Raw genomic sequence first — 22,794 nt, 5'->3', positions numbered from 1 at the left:
ATACTTACTTATTTATTTATTTATTTTAATATGGCTCGTTTTTCCTTTTTGGTTATTTTTTTTTCTTCCCTTTACTGAGTTACCTCCCAATGTTAGTTTTGGGTGCTGTTTTTGAGTTCCTCTTCTTGTAGTGTTTTGTTCAAAATGCCTTGCAGTGCTGGTTTTCTGGCTGCGAATTCTTTTAACTTTTGTTCATCGTGAAATATTTTAATTTCATTGTCAAATATGAAGATTAATTTTGCTGGATACAGTATTCTTGGTCGGAATCCATTATTTTTCAGCGTTTGAAATATGTTGTTCCAGGATCTTCTTGCTTTCAACATCTGTGATGAAAAATCAGCTGTTAACCTAATTGGTTTACCCCTGAATATAATCTGCCTTCTTTCTCTCGTAGCTTTTAATATTCCCTCTTTGTTCTGTATGTTGAATATCTTCATAATTATGTGTCTTGGAGTTGGTCTATTACGGTTTTGTATGTTTGTGGTTTTATTATTCTTATCTTAAAGAAAGTTATGTACCTTTGAGTTCTCAATATGAATGAATAAACATTTTTGTTTCTGGTTGTGTCCTCCTCAGATACATCTGTTAGATGGTAATAATTATTGGGTCTCATACTAAAAGTTGACCTCATATAAATACACAATGTCAAAATGCATACATAGTCTTCTAGTTTTTCTGATTTTCTTTAATTGAAAAATATAAAGTCAAAAGCTGGGCTTTTTTGAAGCATTGGAAACTCAATGTGTGTCCATTTTCTGTAGAGTATATGTTTCAAGGAAAAAAGGCAGAAAAATAGACTTTCAACAAAAAATACTGTGGACATAACTGAGATAAATTAATTCATTTATGAATGAGTCTTTTCATTTATTCATTTATTTTATCTTATCATACATCGTTGTTACAACCAAAAGCAAACTATTTTTTTAACTCCAAAGCCAACAGTCTTTATTAAATATTTTAATAGTGCTACTGCCTTTCTCAGTAAAATATTGGAAACCTTTGTAGACTCCCCTTTTTCATATCAGTGCTTCTGATCAGTCTATTATTTTATCCCCCCTCCTTTGTTTTCATTCAGGCTTTTAAGAGTTCTTACCTAAAGCTTTTCAGTGGTTTTCAGGTTTATGTTTATCCATACTTTGCCTAACTATTCCACTTCAGCATTGCTGCCACCTAAACTATGGTCATCACCATAGTGATTTTCATTTTTCTGATCAAAATTCTTTAGTGGTATCACATTATGCAAAAACCCAAAAGCCCAGATTTCTAAAGGTATTCTATAAATCTGTTTACTATCTGATCTTTATTTATTTTTAGTGCTATGTCTAAAGTTTCATCAACACCTGAGGGCATACTTATTCAAATATCTAGAAATTATCAGTATCTTTCTGTACTTCAGGGGAAGTATTTCTGTGTTTTCTGCCTTAGGCTATTAAGTATGAAAAATTTAGGAATTAGATCCATAAATTGTTATAAAATTTGACGAGGTCATATCAAAATTGACCCTTAAAATGGTTTTTGTTGACATTAGTAATAGAAAATAAGAACTCAAGAGGAATTCATTTATTGATTTATAATGACTATTCACACATTATTAAGTTAAAAATATGTAATAATTAGTGGACTTAGTACACATAAGTTATAGAATTTAAATATCTTGAATCTTATTACAGATGCTGAAATAATATTCCTTGGATGAGCCTTTCTGACCATGTAATTCATAGTAGAATCTTAGATAATTCTTTCTCAGTTTATGCTGTTCTTTCCTTTGTGTACTGCATGTAGTGATTTGTAATTATTTGTTTATTTGCCTCTTGCACATCCCTTTGACTAGATCATAAATTATAGGATAACTAGGCTTATAGTCAGAACTGGGCATCTGAAATGCCTGGCAGAATGTAAATGTAATTAAATGAAGAAATGAGGAACAACAATATACTTGTATTTCTGCATTTTTTAATCATGGTATAGTGAAAGAGGACTATCAGTATAGGGAGCAAGGTGTTCTAGCTCTTTCTTCATTATAGATTTATTCTTTTTTCCTTAAATAGTTTTTTTTTTTAGTTGTCAATGGGTCTTTGTTGTTATTTATTCTTGTGTGGTTTTAAGAATTGAATCTAGTGCTTCACACATGCTCTGCAAACTCTCTGTCAGTGAGCTACAACTCCAGCCCCTATTGATTTATTCTTTATGTGCTACTTCTTTCATTTGTATAGTGAGAAATGAGAGAAGTAACTTGAGAAAATGGTAGTGAGTGATGCATCAATAGTCCTTCAAACGTTTTCTTTTCTTTTTTGTGATAGTGAAGAATGAAGCCAGGACCTTGCCCATTAATAGTCAAGTACTCTACCACTGAGCTACACCCTATCCCTTTTTATTTCAAGAAGGGTCTCACTAAGTTGCCCAGGTTAACCTTGAATTTGCTGTCCTCCTGTCTCAGCATGCTGAATACCTGGGATTATAGGCATGTGCTACCATGTCTGACTTTCAAACATTTTCTTATAGCGTGTTATTAAAGTTAGGGTTGCATTTTAGACAATGATAACTAAACATTATGTATTGATATTTTAAATTATTTTTATTTAAGTGGTATATGATCAGCATTGTCCACATTTACAATCGATGGAGGAACAGTGAAATCCGGTGTTATGTTAATGGACAGCTGGTATCTTATGGTGATATGGCTTGGCATGTGAACACAAATGATGTAAGTTTTTTTCTTTTTAATCTGTGTTTAAATATATTTGAGAGTATGGTCTGTCAGTATTACAAGTATTAAATAAAATAGTCTTATAGAGGTTTACTTTGAAAGTTTATTATTTTATATCGTCAATCTTTTAAGTCTTAAATATAGTATATTTAAATTGCCAAAAGATATGAATTTTTAAAAGAAACATTACTTGGACATGTTTTTCAGTATTTTAGATCAAGAAACATTGAGTATTTTATTCTTTCCAGCTATAAAAATGTGTCTTACCACTTTGGGATATAGAAGGAAGACTTTAAATAGAATAGATAACTTATAGTCACTATTATTCTCCCTAAATGTTATGAAGAAAAATAAAGTGGGGAACAGCTATGAAAGAGAGTGTAGATAATGGAGAAGCCAGATTGCCCATGATGATTTTATTGAGAAGAGTTGAATAGCCATGTGAATATTTGGGTACTTATAGTGCAGTGGGAAGAATAAGTACAAAGGCTTTAGACCAGAATTGGAAAGTTCAAAGAACAATAACAATTTGTATATAGCAGAGGGAGAAAGGGACAGAGTGGTGATAAGAAGTTAAGTAGATGCAATGGGGTCAAACCATGTAGGATCTCATAAGCAAACATAAGGCCTGGGCTTTCCCATCTTACCCATGGTAAAAATATGTGGAAGGTTTTCAGCAAAAAAGTAATGACTGCTTGTATTTTAAAAACATCAATCTGGCCACAATATTGAGAATACCTTGAAGGGAAATGACTATAAAAGAAAGAAGATCATTTAGATGACTTATTACAATAATAGCAAAGAGAAGACAGTTTCATCAAGCGTGTTAGCCCTGGAAGAGATAATACAGTTGGATTCTAGATAAGAGATGTAGAGTTGAAATCTCAAGAGTGTCTACTCTTTTTCTATTTTGTGCCTGTCCTTGTTTTTCTGGCCTATTATATCCAAAGTAATAATATGATTTAATGCCCAGAGCACCTCCAAGGCCAATAATATGCAATACTTTCAACATCTCTGATTTTATAATGACTTGCCTTTTATTTTTAGCACAGTTCACTTGTCAGTTTTATCTGCATCTCTTTTACGTTTAATCTTATGTGGGGCAGGAGTTATATTCTCTTGTAGTCTCTAAATATGCATTATCCATAGTTTGTCTGATAGAAGTGTCGGGAGGTAGCCAGATCTCACCTTCAGACTGTTTTTGTATGATTGAAAGCCAAGAATCATGGTTTTACATTTTAAAAAAATCTTTTTAGAAGACAGGAAGAAACAAAAAAGAATATGCAACAGAATGTACAAGTGGCTTGCAAAACTTACAACATTCATTGTCCTAACTGTGCCTTTAGAGGAAAACGTTCTTTTTCTTCCCTATAAACTCATAGTTGAGGCATAGTCAATGAATATTTAAAGAGAATAATTAGGAAACACAGATTAAATTCTCATTCCTATTTATTCTCTGGTGTAGAGGACAGTTTTTTAATTATTGAGTGAAAGAAAACTCCAATGGTATTGTTGAATGACATTAGCTTATAGGATAGTATTAACAAAAGATTTAGGTTTTTGAATTATTTTTGATAGCGCTTCAGAATATGGAGAAGCCTGAGTAGTAGCACATATCCACATACTTTAGTCACATCTTTAGTTTCCATACTTTTAATTATAGCTTGCATATTTAATAAGGCATTCTTATCTTTGTACTCAATTCATAATTTCGCATTTTATTGAGGCACCAGAGAAATTCCATGTATTATTGTGTGTGTGTGTGTACGTATACACACACGTATATAAAGTGATAGATACCATCATGTTTATTAAAATTAATGTGTGGAGTATCCTGTGATAGTGAATGAAACTGAGCAGTGACTTCTTTCACTGGTCTGGATAGCTAAAGAGTTTTAAAAGTATAGGCGGGAAGGGTCTTCTTAAGCATGGCTCCTTAGTTGCTAAAGCCTCTAGATGTAGAGCACTGTACCCTCTGCTTTAGGCAGCAGATTTAAAGGATCATTTTTTATTTGATTCTGTGTACTGCCTACTCAGGAGAATGACTGATTCTTTTTGTGCCATTTTCATAGTGTATAAAAATAGAGGAATGTATCCATAATGGAAAAGTGAAGTCAAAATCGAATATAAATCATTTGATAGATTTTTGTTTTCTCTAAAAATCTTTATTGGCTTTTATTATTTAAATGTTCCATAAAATCTTCATTGATGCTTTCTTCTATTATTGTGATATTTTAAGATATTTGTGGTGATGAAGACAGGTCTCCTTAAATATTCTGTCCTTACAAAATAATAACTTTTTTTTTTTGTGACTTTTAAAAAATAGAGCTATGACAAGTGCTTTCTTGGATCTTCAGAAACTGCTGATGCAAATAGAGTATTCTGTGGTCAGCTTGGTGCCGTGTATGTGTTCAGTGAAGCACTCAACCCAGCACAAATATTTGCAATTCATCAATTAGGACCTGGATACAAGGTAGGAATGACTATCTTATTATAGTTCTGTGTAAAGTTTAGTTGTAAAAATGTGGCCTAAGAAAATATAATATTCAGTGAATATAGGTAAGAGTCATCTTTATTTTTTGAAACTCAAGTTAGCAGTTGCAATATTTCTTTTTTATTTAAAGGACACTTTTTTATTTTCCCTTCATGAATTTTTTTACTTTTTATAATTTTGTAATGTTGCAGGCATGCCTTTTGTTATTAGTTCTGAAAAAATAAATTTTATAAAACTATTTTACTTAATAATATTTGAAATCTAAATTTTGAAATATTTGTACTGTATAAATGGACATTTGAAATGACTTGTTAAATTAGCAGTAACTTGCAAAAAGTAGTTATAGATTTAGAAGGAAAATATTATGAAATGTTGTGTATTTAACACTATTCCATTTTAGTGTCTACTGTTGCTTGTTCTTTGCAATATGTGAGGAAGTTCATAATGTATATGAGTGTCCTAATTTTATAATGCTAATTATTTATGATGATTCATCATGTTCCTATTTTTTAAATTTAGCTTTCAAAATGAAAGGTTTTAGGCAAGATAGAACTTTCACATATATGAATTAATTTTTAATGTATAGCACACTTGGCTAGGGAATTATGTGTGGATTTTATTTAAATCACACTGGGAATTATGACATCCCTAACTATTTGGAGCTGAGAGAGAATTATACATTATAAGTCATAGTGTTTATAATTTTTAAGGAGTACATGTTCTGTGCTGAAGTACTGTTATATTTTTAAACTTAGGGTTTAAATAATTAATGAGAAGATTGTGCTATAGGAGAGGAGTACTAAACACTAAAATATTCCTTATCTTGCCTTTGTATTTCTGACTTGATATTTCTGTTTCATCATTATGCTGTTAGATACATAAGCAACAATATGAAATTACCCTTACTAAAAGTTCTGTTTCTAGTGATTTTAGTAATCAAAATAGTCACAGTAGTCCTGTTATTTTTATGTCAAAAGTAATATTACCACACCACCCCTACAAATAAATTTGTCCAAGTCTGACTGTTCTTTCCTACATTGGTCCTTTTGTTTTGTTTGAATCCCTGTCCTGCTATGTGTTGACTATGCATGAGAATCAGTCCATAATTTTGGTCAATATGCAGCCAGCCTTCCCTTCCTGTTTCTTTGCCTTGTCCACGAAATATTTAGAGGAGCTTTTTTTAAGCATTAATAGGATTATATTAAATAGAGTGACAAATAATGAGATATAAATAATGGTAAAAAGTCAGGACATATAGATATATAAACTGTAAATCCAATATTATTATTGTGGTGAAATTTCAGAGTTAATTGGATCTTCCTGGCAGAAAGAAAGGAAAAGAATGAAATATAAGCAGTTATATAAATCTTCTGTTCAGAAAGGAGCAAACATTGTCTTGAACAGCTTTGCAAACTTAGTGATTTGTCATATGGCTCTTTCTTGTCATACTATTTTGTAATAGTGAAAATAAACAATTGTCCCATGTCACTTTGTTCTACCCAGAAGTACTTAAGTGATACAGTCTGTCCCTAGTATGTTAACAGAGATAGAATACCTATAATAGAATACCTGTATATCAAAGTTAGAAATTTTGAAAGAAAATATGTCTAGTTATGGGCATTACCCAGAAAAGTGTTTTAAATTTTGAAAGTCTCCAGCCTACTAAGCCCCTTGTTAATGAAGTTTGACTGTAGGTACAAATTTATCTTCTCAATTTGAAATGACAGAAGCATACTTGCTACTGTGATATGTTGCATCTAAAACTATTAATAATAGAAGTTTTTCCTTGAAATCTAAAGAATGAGAAAAAGGAGAAAAGGATGCAGATGACAGAACTAAAGCTGAATGGTTCACATATTGTAGTCTCAAGTTTCTTAGTCAAGAAAATTGAAGGGGTGGAGTCACTCCTCTGAGTGAGAGTAGGGGTCTGCAGCTGGAATTCAAAAGTATGTAGGGTATAGTAATCAGATGTCTTTTTGAGTTGAATAATGCTTAAATTATTTAGTGTTATGTAGTAACAGTATTCATATTTCTTGCCTCAAGCTATATGGAATTTTCTGTAGTTTTGGAGGTCAGATAGAATTCTTTATGATTCTGAGCTTAATGTAGATAGAATGTCAACACGTGGCCCCTGAAGTAAATGAATTAATTCTCCCCCCAAGTAATGTCATCAAGTTAGCATTGTGTAAGCTGTCCTTAGTGACTTTGACCTATTGGTTACTGTACAAACTAGACAGTTTTCCCGCTTTGTAAATACCTGCTTTTAAGTAGTATAGTTAGTGAATTTTCTGTACTTGATTATTTTCTGTAAACAGTTAATAAATGCCAATAAATTTATCACTTTATCAATTAATTGAACATTTGAGTTTGGAATTAATTTTTAAAATACAGAGAATCTCACTGTAACTTTGTCTAGTAAATAAAATGTACTTTTTATTGTAGTGCTTTGCTTGATTAGAGTTATTGACTGTCTACAAGCTCATGAAGACTTATAATATGGTGTCCTTTGATCTCAGGTTTCAAAATATATTCTAACAAAGTTTTTATATTTTGGGACATTTTATAATTGTCATGTGACCTCCTGTTATAATAATTAGTGTCCATTACTAGACATTTCAGTATTTAGCTTTGTGTTCTCTTTTGCATTTAATATTTAAATTATGATAATATAATGGTTTTCATCTATTTATTATGATAAAGTGCTGTTAAGAGAAAAAGTACAAAGTGACCTGCAAAATAAAAAATCACTTTGAAGGGTGGATGGGTGACCTCCTATCAAATGGGTAGGTCTTCCTATTAATAACTAACTGGAAACTCTGGACATAATACAGAAAACATCCACCGATTTACTCTGAGGACTTTATAAAGTAGGCAGATTTTAGAAAGGAGACAAAACTTGGAATAGGTGGTAAACATGGACTGAGTTTTGCAAGTTTTATTTTAACAGAAAAAGTTCTCTGTGTGGAAACTTAGAGATTAAGAAGCACTGGGGCAACTATATGGAGATTGACTGGTAACCTCAGAAAAGAGGCAGCCAGAAAAGGATCTGAATTATAAACTTAAAAACATTCAGTCCATATCTCTGGCTGAGCCCTGGAACCATTTATAAGCATGACAGACTGGCAAGAGATTGTAAATAGATTTAAAAACTAGAGTTTTGAAACACCACACGTGGTAGGTATGGCATTTTATAATTGTATCTAATTAAATGAGTGATCCCCCTAAAACAAATACATCAGTGCTTTTCAGAACAAAATAGTTTGTACAAAATGATACTTATAGGATTCAGCATATAATCTAAAAATCTCTGGAATGAGTATTCTAAAAAGAGTCAGAAAAATGTGATTCATTCTCAGGAGTAAAGAAAATCAGCACATACCAACTCTTAGGTATTTATGTGGATATCACATAAAGTCTTTGTTATGACTAGTGAGGTAAAGGTAAATTTACTTGAAATGAATTAAAACGTAGGAAACTAGCAGCCATGAAGTAAAATAAAATTGAAATTTTAGAATTCAAAAATATACCTGAGGTTAAACAAAGCCTCTGTATAAGCCTTTTAACAGAATTGATGTAATAGAGAAATAAATAAACTTGAATATAGACTGATATAGAAACATCAGAACTGATATAGAAACATCAGAAGAGAGAGTTCAAGGAAGAAATGTAGATTAGAGAAAGAAATTTAGCGTTGGCAAGATATATAGATGATGTAAAGCAATGAGACTGGAGTTCAATAAATGAAGTGAGTTCAGAGACAGAAGATGACTGGGGAAGAGTCCTTGAGAAAGCTGCATTTGGAGGTTGAGTGATGGCATGCTCATTGAGAAGGGGAGCGAGGGAATAGGAGGAAGAAAAACAACAACAATGGGAGAATGTCATTTTAACTTGACCTCCTTTAAGGTAAATCGTCTCCTTTATTCCACATTGAGGATACTGGTTTGTCGAGTATACAGAGAATGGTAACACAGAAAGTATTTACAAATAATCATACATATAACAGTCTCAGAATAATAATAATATCAACACAATACTAGCCTATTATTATAATTACTGAAAACAGCTAATTTGTTTTTGCATGTGCTCTCTCCATTCACCCTTTTGCCATTTTTTTTATAGTTATGGTATGTTATGGGGTAAATTATGTTCTCCAAAGTTCACATTGTTGAAGCTAATCCCCAGTAGCTAAGAATGTGACTGTACTTGGAGGCAGGATCTTTAAAGGGGTAAATAAGGTTAAGTGACATTATGAAGATGAGTCCTAATCCACTCTAAGTTGTGCTGAATGAGAAGAGGAAATTAAGTCATAGTCAGGCACAGAAGACACAGGGAGGAGAAGACTGGTAGGCCATCTGCAAGACAAGGAGAGACATTTAGAAGAAACTAGTCCTGCTGACTGTGAGAGAATCTCAGACTTACAGACTCCAGAACTGTGAGGAAATAAATGTGTGTTTTCATGCCATTTAGACCTGGATACTTTGTGGCATCCCCAGCATAAGTTATATTTCACCAGGAGTACACATAGCTATTAACCACGCTCTCCTCTCTTAATGTATTCATGGGTTATATAAGTACATATATGTTTAAGATCTGTCATATTCCCTTTATTGTTATGAACTTTCTGAAGTTCATTCTGTAATAGATTTCTCAGAAAAGACTCATGGGGATAATATTCTTCAATACCAGTATATAAGGGTTCTTTATACTTGAAAGGCATTTGCTTGGGTATAAAATCAGCCTTTTTCCCCCTATGGATTGCTTAAGTATATTACTGATTTTTTTTTTTTTCTGACATGAGGTATTGGTATTGAAAAATGTGATGGCAATCTAATACTCTCTATTATACGGTACTTACTCTTTTTATATGTTTGAAGGATTTATTTTCTTTGTAGTAATTTTGGTAGATAAGTCTTGGTCTTCATTATTCTGAGTTAATTTATCAAATATGTGATGTGCATTTTTATATGTAATTTTGCATCCATTTATATTTCAAGAATTTTTTTAACATGGGTTAGTATTTGTTCTATTTCCCTGTTTTAGTTTTTTTTCTTTAGAGACTTGACTGTACATGTTTGATCTACTTTGCTTATTTTAATACTTGTCACTTTTTAAAATGTCTTTGTCTCATTTCTTTCTTTCATTTCAAAATATAAAACTAGGGCTGGGATTGTGGCTCAGCGGTAGAGCGCTAGCCTAGCACGTGCGAAGCCCAGGGTTTGATCCTCAGCACCACATAAAAATAAAATAAAGATATTGTGTCCAAGCACAACTAAAAATATTTTAAAAATACATAAAACTGAACATTTACGGATAAGTTATAAGCAGAAGATCAAACATCCACCACCCAACCATTCAAAATTCAGTGTTGACATGATGTCCCTATTGTCCCTAAATGCTGTGTTCCTATGGACAAGAATATTCTTTTCAAAAATTATAATCTCACATATAGTCAGGAGGTTAATATAGATACCTTAGTATATATAATGTCCTTTATAGGAAAAAGATCCAATTTATTACATTTATGTTATAACTTATCTTTAGTTTGCTGTATAGAAGATTATTTTCCTTCATTTTCTACATGTGTACACAGCCAAGGCAAGTTGTGGCATACTTTTCTGATTACCCCCCATTGTTCTTTACCCTTCTTCAGCTCTAGCTCTCTGCATTGGGCCAGGCTGTCAGACTGATACTCTCCACAATCATCTGCTGCTCTAGTCTTTTTTATCTTCTGCTGGCCAGTCCTCTTAACCAGATGCTGCCCCCTCTCCAAGACTCTGACACCCTATGCCAGCTAACTCCTCTAGACAGTTGTGGTCTTGAGTCTGCTAGTGGTCTTGCCATTCATTGCTTGATTCCCTTTCTGCTGGATGTAATTCTCACCTTCCACAGGATATAATTACCTATGCCAGCAAGCCCTCCTAGAGCATGCCCTCCCTCCTCAGCCTCCTCAGACTCCAACATAACCAAGTGCACTCCAAAAGAACTTTTTCCAAATCCTACTCTAGATCAAGATTCCTCTTCTGAATGCCCTCTTGAGGGAATTCCCTTCTCACTTGATCAGGCTTCTACTCTACCCCCATGTAAGGAGCATCCTCCATTCCTTTCATATACTTAGAAACTCTATGCCAGATCACAACCTACTTCCCTCATCCTTGTCTTATCAGGCGGATGTCTTGTCATTGTTTGGAATTCTGACATCCTAAACTAGGTAAGTTTTCTAGGAATGTTGGATGCCTTTCTATTTGCTTATGCTGTGACATGTGTAGCAAATTGCCCTATCTCTGACCATTTCCTCACACCACTTTGATTTTTCTTAATATCTGACTCATCTTTGACACCCCAAGCTAAAGAGCTCTTTCTTTGTGGATGCCCTTGGCGTAGGCCTTATCTCCCTTTCTTGTTAGATTTAGACTGCTTTCCATGCCTGGCCACCCTTGTGGTGGAACCTTCCCCACATTTCTGAGTTTTTATATCATGTGGCTCTTCTGTGTGGATACAGTCTTCACTACTGGGCCGCTGCAACTTCTTCCCACTACCCCTATTTTTGGGTTCTCACTTTGTTAGTCCTACCAGGTACTGTTGTAAATGTTTGGAAAGGGAATTGGAATAGAGAGAGGAAAAGAACTTCATTTATTGTTTAAAAAAATTTTTTTAACAGCTTTATAGAAATAGTCCACATACATAAAATCGACCCATTTAAAGTGGACAAATTCCCCAAACAGCTGGATTTTAATAGAGACTATGTTGAATCTGTAGATGAATTTGTATTAATTATTATTGTATTAACTATTACTATCTTAACAATGTGAAGTATTTCATTTCACATATGCAGATGTCTTTACTGGGTCTTCATAATTTTTTGTAGATGCTTTGTAGTTTTGATTATACAAGTCTTAGGCTGCTTTAGTTAAATTTATTCCTTAGTATCATCATATTTTTGTGCTGCTATAAATGAAATTTTAAAGAAGTTTTCACATTCAGAGTTTTCTTTGCTATGATACAGAAATGCAGTTGATTTTTAAATGTTTTTTTAAAAAATTTAAATTATTTTTATGGTTTTGTGGAATGAATACAGTGGTGTTCTACCCACTAAAGCTAAATCCCCAGCTCTTTTTATTTTTTAAGTTTTGAGACAGGATCTCACTAAGTTCTTTGCTCAGGCTGATTACAAACCTGCAATCTTCCTGCCTCAGGCTCCCAAGTAGCTGGATTTCAAATTTGTTTCACTGTGACCAGCTATTTTTATTTTTTTAATCTTTTTATTTTATTTATTTTTATGTGGTGCTGAGGATCGAACCCAGTGCCTCACACATGCAAGGCAAGATCTTTACCACTGAGCCACAAACACAGCCCTATTTTTTAACTTTTTAAAAACGTCCTTTTTAAATTCATACATGAAAATATAAAAAGTACACATTTTAATGGAAATCCCTATAATTTTGATACATATTTATACATTACAAAATATTTAAATCAGGGTAAACATATTTATCTCCTTGAAAATTTATTATTTCCTTATTCTAAAAACTTTCCAAATCTTTCTTTCTTCTAGCTTTTTGAAATGTATAGTACATTATTGTTATCAATCATTCACCATACTGTGCAATAGCACACCTGAGCTTCTTGGTCATAACTAACAGTGTTCATCAATCTTTGATTTATTTTAATTTGTTCCACTCAGTTATATATGATAGCAGAATGCTCTTCTATTCCTTGTACATAAATGGAGCATGATTTTTCACTTCTCTGGTTGTACATAATATTTGTGCAATCATACATGTACCTAGGGTAATGGTGTCTGTCTCAATCTACCATTTTTCCTACCCCATGCCCCTCCTTTCCTTCCCCTTTGCCCAATCCAAAGTTTCTCCACTCATCCCATGACAACTCCCTACCCCCTATTATGGATTATCATCCACTTAACAGACAAAACATTCGTCCTTTAGTTTTTTAGGAATGGCTTACTTCACTTAGCATAAAATTCTCCAACTCCATCTATTTACTGGCAAATGCCATAATTTTTATTCTCTATTGTTGCTGACTAATATTCCATTGTGTGTATACTACCACAATTTCTTTATCCATTCATCTATTTAAGGGCATCTGGGATGGTTCCACAGTTTGTCTATTGTGAATTGTGTTGCTATAGACATTGATGTGGCCGTGTCACTGTAGCATGCTGTTTTTAAGTCCTTTGGGTGTAGACCAAAGAATGAGATAGCTGGGTCAAATGGTGGTTTCATTTCAAGTTTTAAGTGCAAGAAATAAGATCAAGAATTAATAAATTGGATGGATTCAAACTAAAAAGCTTCTTAGCAAAAGAAACAATCAATGAGATGAAGAGAGAACCTCTAGAATGGGAGCAAATTTTTGCCACACACACATCAGATAGAGCACTAATCTCTGGGATATATAAAGAACTCAAAAAACTTAACACCAAAAAAACAAAGAACCCAATCATTATATAGGCTAAGGAACTGAACAGACACTTCTCAGAAGAAGATATATATTCAATCAATAAATATATGAAAAATATTCAACATCTCTAGTCATTAGAGAAATGAAAATCAAAACTTCTCTTAAAAATTTCATCTCACATCACTAAGAATGGGAGTCATCAAGAATAAAAACAACAATAAGTGTTGGTGAGGCTATGGGGGGAAAAGCTCACTCGTATATTGCTGGTGGGACTGCAAATTGGTGTAACCAATCTGGAAAGCAGTCTGGGGAATCCTTAAGAAACTTGGAATGTAATTTTATTTTTAAGGAATATTTTCATTTTACTTACATGATTTTAATTTTTAAAGTTTGTTGAGAATTGTTTTATGCTAGTTGTTCCATATGCTCTTGAAAAGAATGTGTATTGTGTGCTTGTTACATAAAATGTTCTATAGTAAGGTATTAGGCAGCATTACATACTATTCCTATATGTGTAATTAGTACAAAATATATCTGTACTCTCCTTTTATTTTTAAATAATTGGAATTGGTTCACCGAAATAGAATTTCCAAACCATACAATTCACTTATGTAAATGCACAAGCCACTTATTTTTGGTAAAGATATGAGTTGTGCAAACATAGCTGCATTATAATTTTACAACTTTTTAATCACTGCAGAAAGATCCTTCATGTGTATTTGCAATATCTCCTCATTCTTATCCCTCTCCTGTTCATGCTATTTATGTAACAATTATGCTAAATGAGATGGTACAATGAATATTGAGATTTACCTACAAATGTGGTTATTATATCTTTACATATAATTTTAAAACTTAGAAATACCCTTATCACCTTAGTGGATTGTATGGTTTGGAAATATGAAAATGATGGAAAATGTTTTACATTTATTTGATGGATTGTATGTTTATAGTCTTCAAATTTCATTATAAATTTTTTAAACCTACAAACATAACAACTCTACAAACCAAAGGAGGGTATTATGGCCATTGTATCATGGACTCAAACAAATTAAGACTAAAGACTAAAAATCATTTTGTTTCTGAGTGAGAATAAGTTTTATTAGACATTTGATATTTCCCTTAGGAGATCTGAAAGCTTCAAGAGACTATATTAAAATTTGTAATTCCAGTATAAGCAGTCTGAACAAAATGAAAACAAACATATCTTTTGAGATAATGGAAGGTACAAACATTTCAGCTTTCATAGAAACAAGTTATATAGAAAGTATCTAATTATAATGTTTTTCATTCCATTTTGCAGTTTGTTTGTTTGTTTGTTTGATTGCTTATTTATTGGAATCCAGGATTGAACTCAGGGGCACTCAACCACTGAGCCACATCCCCAGCCCTATTTTGTATTTTATTTAGAAACAGGGTCTCACTGAGTTGCTTTGTTCCTCACCCTTGCTGAAGCTGGCTTTGAACTTTGAATCTTCCTTTCTCAGCCTCCCTAGCCAGTGAGATTTCAGGCGTGTGTCACTGCACCTTGCCCATTTTGTAGTATTTTATTTAAACAACTATTTTTCGAAAGCAGGTGAGCTGTGTTCTTAAAAACTACTTTCCCCATCAGAAAAAAGAAAAAAAACAGTGTGTATGTGGGTCAAACACTTAAAACAAATTGTTTTTGAAAGATAGTAACTAGGAGACAATGAACAATGATATCTGTAGCATTTTATAGGAGTAATATCTGCAGATAGAAAGTAAAATATTTTTCAATTAAATTTATTGAATTTAAAAATATAGACATCATTATTAATAGAAGACATTCAATTATTTGACTCAAAATATTATTTGGAAGAGTGGGGAAAAGAATATTTTTAATTTTTATTTTCATAATTAATGCTTGCTCTTTTTTTCACATCAACCAATTATTTTTAATTGTAGTCAGAAAAGAGAAAGGGCCCAGCCTCTGAACAAATTAAAAAAAATTATTTCAATAGACAAAGACTAAAAATCAGGAGATGAAATAGAATAGTATATTTTAATCTTAAGAGTTAGGATTAGGAAATTTTATTCAAAACTTTGAATTTTCCCTCAATAAGAAAAAGTAGTTTAAAAATGACTGGAGAAAAAAAGAAAATGATTCTATTAGGATGAGTTTTCTCATGCATTTTTATCATTCTGAGGGCATTTATTAGAGCATGCCTATGTATAGAAGACTATCACAGCCATTATAAAAGACTATAAATTATCTTTAAGGAGCTTATACTCACAAAAAGAAGAAAGTCTTAGGAAAAACCTCAGACAAAGTTGATTGTACTTCGAATCCTGATATAATCGTTGAAGATTAAGTCCTATGAGATTGTGGAGAAGGGTTGTCATTGTAGGAACTAGGAAATGTTTCATAGAAAACATAGCTTTTAGCTGTTAAGTTTGTTTTGGAAGTCTTCCAGATTAATTGATTTTTTTTGATCCTCCATTAGGTAAGATTCTGATTCTCTCAATTACCTCTCGAATTCATACAGCTGATAATGCTGTTTTTTTTATTATTATTATTGATTCATTGGTACCCTTTAATTGGTCTCTCTATTTTCCCCTAGGAGGATGATAACTAGAATTTGCAAAAACAAAAGTTCTTAAACTTGGTATCCAGTTACACATTTTCTTTTTTAAATTTTCTTTTTCTTTTTTTGTGGTACTAGGCATTGAACCAAGGTATGCTTTACCACCCAATTATGTCCTCAGTCCTCTTCATTTATTTATTTTTGGGACATGGTTTCTCTGAGTTGTTGAGGCTGGTCTCAAACTTTCAATTCTCCTGCCTTAGCCTCCTGAATTGCTGGGATTGCAGGCATATGGGGCTCATATGTTTGTATTTTACAAATTACTCAACTTGACTTCTGATTTTTGCTACAATGGAGTTTGGGGTACTGTGTCCCACCTCCACCATTATAAATAATTATATACCTTGGAAAATGCATAAAACAGTCTCTTTTGAGACATTTGTCAAAATACATCTCAGGTCTGAGATCCCTGAGAGCAAGAAAACATTTAAGATGAGTCTCATATACATTTTGGCTCTCTGCCTGGTCCAGTATTTTTATTGAGGTCCAAAGTGTTGTATATCTTGCCCAGCAAGGTGGTTTTTCTCAACAGAGGAAGTTGAGGTGAGAATTCAAGCTACTGAAGCAGCAGGGTATGGTAGAGAATTGAACTGTTGGGGTTGGATGTCTTTGTGAGGGTTTTTTGCCAAGGGACTGAACCTCATAGGTGCAGTGTGAAATGTCATAAATCCTAGGAAAATGCTTGTATTACCAGTAGTAAAAGAGAAATTCCAGTAGCTGCACAGTTATTGGGGACCACTGGTAGTAGTAGGTTTGTGTTCACATCCACAATGCTCTGTAATTATTGAAAAATAAATGGAGTAATCAGACAGAAACTGCAAGATTTTCCTTCATTCTATATGTAATTTATTCACAGTTTTCTAATTAAATCATCTTTATAAATTATATCTTTTATCTTAATATAATATTGTTTGATTTTGCAATTTAATTTTTATAATTTCCAAATTACTAACATACCTATTCTTGCATGGAACTGCATGCATGTTCAAAAATCTTTGCTTAACTTAAAAAAATCTGTCCCATGGAATTTCTTTATATTGGCAAGTAATGACTGAATTTGATATGTCTTTGCTTAGTAATAGTGCCATTATGCTAAATTGTTTTTTTGGATATGAGTTTGTATTAGTGATGTGTTTCTTTTGTTTAATATTTTCAATATTGCAGTAATTATAGGGTAAGTTCTTGGCACTTTTGCTAATCTGATAAATGCCATTATGTTACTTCTTTAGATTTTTATTAATTTAATCATTTTCCACTGTGTTGAAGTAATGATTTTATTTGATGCACCAAAATTTCCTATGCTAATCTTTTGTCGTTTATTGTCATGCTTGTGACTATAATCTTTATTCCTCTGTACAGTCTTGTTTGTTACAGGTAGTAATAATGATCGCAGGGCATGGAATTGAATAAAATTCAACAATGTATTGAATATTTATTATATTCAAGGAAGTGGTCTAAGCTTTAGGGATTAAAAATGATTAAGCTCATACTCTCTTTATGAGAATATAATTACAACCCTAAATATTTATAATTAAAAGTTGATGTGTGTAACAGAAAGGAAATATAATTCAAATACTATAAAAATTTTGTGCAAGGATGATTAATTTCAGCCATAGAAGATTTAGGAAATCTTCATAGAGAAGGAGGTTTTTTAGGGTTCTCAGAAAATAGATTTCAAAAGGTGATCAGGAGGTGATGTTAGTATTTGAGACAGGAAACATGATTGAAAGGATAGAAGCAATGGAGTATAAGATATGTGTATGAATTGACCCAGGATAGGCATGGCTTGATGGTGGAACATACAGTACAGTTATTGATGTATAGTGAAATGTAAGGATGATTATAGTTTAAACTTAAATTAGCAAAGACTTTGAATATCAAAGTAATGAATTTTGATCTTATTTTCCAGTCAAGTGGAATAATCAAACAATTTGTAGCAGGAGAGTGGATTATATTATGTTTTTTTGTGATTGTTTTAGAAATGCAGAATTTAGGATTGGAATTTTTTCTTCTGTAGTGACTCAAGATGGATTATTTATTGTTATTTTAAAGGGAAGATTGCTGCACAATCCACAAATAGCTCCAGTCTCTGAATTATATATCAGGAAATTTGATTCATTGAATACTGCAATGACATTACTATGTTATATCAGCAACACTTTTAGTGTTATGGGGAGAGTAATAGGTATTGTCATGTATACATAATTTTTATATAAGTCCAACAGAAAAACGGCTATGTTGTTGTCATTAGTGAGTTTTCTAGAGATGAGTATAACAAAGTAAAAATGCTCCTGCTCTTGTAGCAGTTAAACTTAGTTTTGTTGAGTTAAGCAATATTCTGGCACATTTTCTCATATTTACAATAAGTAATTCTTCTTATTTAGGTGATTAGGTCCTATTTAATGAGGCTTTATCTCATTATATTTTAAAAGTGGAGCATCAAAATAATCAGAAACTTGGGTACATGCTTCAGAGGTAATTTTGTTTTTTATTTGAACATTTTATTAAACATAGTATTTGGGTTCCTTTTGACAAAATCATGCATAAAAGGAATTTGATTTCAATCCCCATTCCCCTCCACTTTGTTCTCCTCTTTACTGATCTCATTTTTACCCATTTACTTATTTATGTATGCATTTATTTTTTGGTGGTGCTGGAAATTGAACCCAGGGCCTTGTGTATGCAAGGCAAGCACTCTACCAACTGAGCTATATCCCCAGCCCTCTATTTATGTATTTTGGATTGGTACTTCATACATACACATAAAGAATATATTTCCTTTAGTACTTTCATATGTGTAGGTAACATGATTCATTAGATCCATTTTATAACATCAGATCTATTCCTTATTGAACCATCCACCATCAAGACATAACAATTATCAATTTGTATGCACCAAACAATGGTGCTGCAACGTTCATAAAACAAACTCTCCTCAAGTTCAAGAGTCAAATAGACCACAACATAATAATTATGGGGGACTTCAACACACCGCTCTCGCCATTGGACAGATCCTCTAGACAAAAGCTGAACAAAGAAACTATAAAACTCAATAACGCAATCAATAACCTAGACTTAAACGACATATATAGAATATATCAACCATCATCAAGTGGATACACGTTCTTCTCAGCAGCACATGGATCCTACTCAAAGATAGACCATATATTATGCCATAGGGCGACTCTCAGTAAATATAAAGGTGTGGAGATAATACCATGCACCATATCTGACCATAATGGAATGAAACTGGAAATCAATGATAAAAGAAGGAAGGAAAAATCCTGCATCACCTGGAAAATGAACAATATGTTACTGAATGATCAATGGGTTACAGAAGATATAAAAGAGGAAATCAAAAAATTCCTAGCAGAAGACAAGAAATAATTAAAATCAGAGCGGAAATCAACGAAATTGAAACAAAAAAAATCATTGAAAAAATTGATAAAACTAAAAGTTGGTTCTTTGAAAAAATAAATAAGATCGACAGACCCTTAGCCATGCTAACAAAGAGAAGAAGAGAGAGAACTCAAATTACTAACATACGGGATGAAAAAGGCAATATCACAACAGACACTACAGAAATACAGAAGATAATTAAAAAGTATTTTGAAACCCTATATTCCAATAAAATAGAAGATAGTGAAGATATCGATAAATTTCTTAAGTCATATGATCTGCCCAGATTGAGTCAGGAAGACACACACAATTTAAACAGACCAATAACAAAAGAAGAAATTGAAGAGGCCATGAAAAGACTACCAACTAAGAAAAGCCCTGGACCAGATGGGTATACAGCAGAGTTTTACAAAACCTTCAAAGAAGAATTAATACCAATACTTTTCAAGCTATTTCAAGAAATAGAAAAAGAAGGAGCTCTTCCAGATTCATTCTATGAGGCCAACATAACCCTGATCCCAAAACCAGACAAAGACACTTCAAAGAAAGAAAACTATAGACCAATATCTCTAATTAACTTAGATGCAAAAATTCTCAATAAAATCCTGGCGAATCGAATGCAAAAGCATATCAAAAAAATTGTGCACCATGATCAAGTAGAATTCATCCCTGGGATGCAAGGCTGGTTCAATATACGGAAATCAATAAATGTTATTCACCACATCAATAGACTTAAAGATAAGAACCATATGATCATCTCGATAGATGCAGAAAAAGCATTTCACAAAGAACAGCATCCCTTTGTGTTCAAAACACTGGAAAAACTAGGGATAACAGGAACTTACCTCAACATTGTAAAAGCTATATATGCTAAGCCTCAGGCTAGCATCATTCTAAATGGAGAAAAACTGAAGGCATTCCCTCTAAAATCTGGAACAAGACAGGGATGCCCTCTCTCACCACTTCTATTCAATTTAGTTCTTGAAATACTAGCCAGAGCAATTAGACAGACAAAAGAAATTAAAGGCATAAAAATAGGAAAAGAAGAACTTAAATTATCGCTATTTGCGGATGACATGATAATATACTTAACAGACCCAAAAGGGTCTACAAAGAAACTGCTAGAGTTAATAAATGAATTCAGCAAAGTGGCAGGATATAAAATCAACACGCATAAATCAAAGGCATTCCTGTATATCAGCAACAAAACTTCTGAAATGGAAATGAGGAAAACCACTCCATTCACAATAACCTCAAAAAAAAAATACTTGGGAATCAACCTAACAAAAGAGGTGAAAGATTTATACAATGAAAACTACAGAACCCTAAAGAGAGAGATAGAAGAAGATCTTAGAAGATGGAAAAATGTACCCTGTTCATGGATAGGCAGAACTAACATCATCAAAATGGCGATATTACCAAAAGTTCTCTACAGGTTTAATGCGATGCCAATCAAAATCCCAAGGGCATTTCTTGTAGAAATAGATAAAGCAATCATGAAATTCATATGGAATAACAATAGACCCAGAATAGCAAAAGCAATTCTAGGCAGGAAGTGTGAATCTGGAGGTATAGCGATACCAGAGTTCAAACTATATTACAGAGCAATAGTAACAAGAACAGCATGGTACTGGTACCAAAACAGGCAGGTGGATCAATGGTACAGAATAGAGGACACAGAAACCAATCCACAAAACTACAACTTTCTTATATTTGATAAAGGGGCTAAAAGCATGCAATGGAGGAAGGATAGCATCTTCAACAAATGGTGCTGGGAAAATTGGAAATCCATATGCAACAAAATGAAACTGAATCCCTTTCTCTCGCCATGCACAAAAGTTAACTCAAAATGGATCAAGGAGCTTAATATCAAATCAGAGACACTGCACCTGATAGAAGAAAAAGTTGGCTCCGATCTACATATTGTGGGGTCAGGCTCCAAATTCCTTAATAGGACACCCATAGCCCCAGAGTTAATAACAAGAATAAACAAATGGGACTTACTTAAACTAAAACGTTTTTTCTCAGCAAGAGAAACAATAAGAGAAGTAAATAGGGAGCCTACATCCTGGGAACAATTCTTTACTCCTCACACTTCAGATAGAGCCCTAATTTCCAGAATATACAAAGAACTCAAAAAATTAAACAATAAGATAACAAATAACCCATTCAACAAATGGGCCAAGGACCTGAACAGACACTTCTCAGAAGAGGACATACGATCAATCAACAAGTACATGAAAAAATGCTCACCATCTCTAGCAGTCAGAGAAATGCAAATCAAAACCACCCTAAGATACCATCTCACTCCAGTAAGATTGGCAGCCATTAGGAAGTCAAACAACATTAAGTGCTGGCGAGGATGTGGGGAAAAGGCTACACTTGTACATTGCTGGTGGGACTGCAAATTGGTGCGGCCAATATGGAAAGCAGTATGGAGATTCCTGGGAAAGCTGGGAATGGAACCACCATTTAACCCAGCTATCGCCCTTCTCGGACTATTCCCTGAGGACCTTAAAAGAGCATACTATAGGGATACTGCCACATCAATGATCATAGCAGCACAATTCACAATAGCTGGACTGTGGAACCAATCTAGATGCCCTTCAATAGATGAATGGATAAAAAAAAAATGTGGCATCTATACACAATGGAGTATTATGCAGCACTAAAAAATGACAACATCATGGAATTTTCAGGGAAATGGATGGCATTAGAGCAGATTATGCTAAGTGAAGCTAGCCAATCCTTAAAAAACAAATGCCAAATGTCTTCTTTGATTTAAGGAGAGCAACTAAGAACTGAACAGGTGGAAAGAGCATGAGGAAAAGATTAACATTAAACTGAGATGAGTGATGGGAGGGAAAGGGAGAGAGAAGGGAAATTGCATGGAAACGGAAGGAAACCCTCATCGTTATACGAAATCACATATATGAGGTTGTGAGGGGAAAGGGGGGGAAAGGGAGAGAACTGAACAACAACAGATGAGGTAGAGAGGGAAGATGGGAGGGGAGGGGAGGGGGGATAGTAGGGGATAGGAAAGGCAGCAGAATACAACAGTCACTAATATGGCATTATGTAAACATGGTGAATGTGTAACTGATGTGATTCTCCAATTTGTATTTGGGGTAAAAATGGAAGTGTAACTCACTTGAATCAAATGTATGAAA

At 33.2% G+C, this 22,794-nt stretch overlaps 1 protein-coding gene across 4 annotated transcripts in view; it reads left to right on the top strand.

The window, feature by feature from the left end:
- Nbea (neurobeachin) overlaps window positions 1-22,794 on the top strand; it is a 622,915-nt gene that overhangs the window by 94,636 nt on the left and 505,485 nt on the right. For all 4 annotated transcript variants that reach the window (XM_076872612.1, XM_076872611.1, XM_076872614.1 and 1 more), the window contains exons 7-8: window positions 2,585-2,704; window positions 5,034-5,180. In XM_076872612.1, the coding sequence (XP_076728727.1) occupies window positions 2,585-2,704; window positions 5,034-5,180 (267 nt within the window). The remainder of the gene's footprint in view (window positions 1-2,584; window positions 2,705-5,033; window positions 5,181-22,794) is intronic.

Source organism: Callospermophilus lateralis, chromosome 12 (assembly GCF_048772815.1).
Source record: "Callospermophilus lateralis isolate mCalLat2 chromosome 12, mCalLat2.hap1, whole genome shotgun sequence".
Taxonomy (NCBI): Eukaryota; Metazoa; Chordata; class Mammalia; order Rodentia; family Sciuridae; genus Callospermophilus; species Callospermophilus lateralis.
This window is presented reverse-complemented; position numbering and strand designations above follow the sequence as displayed.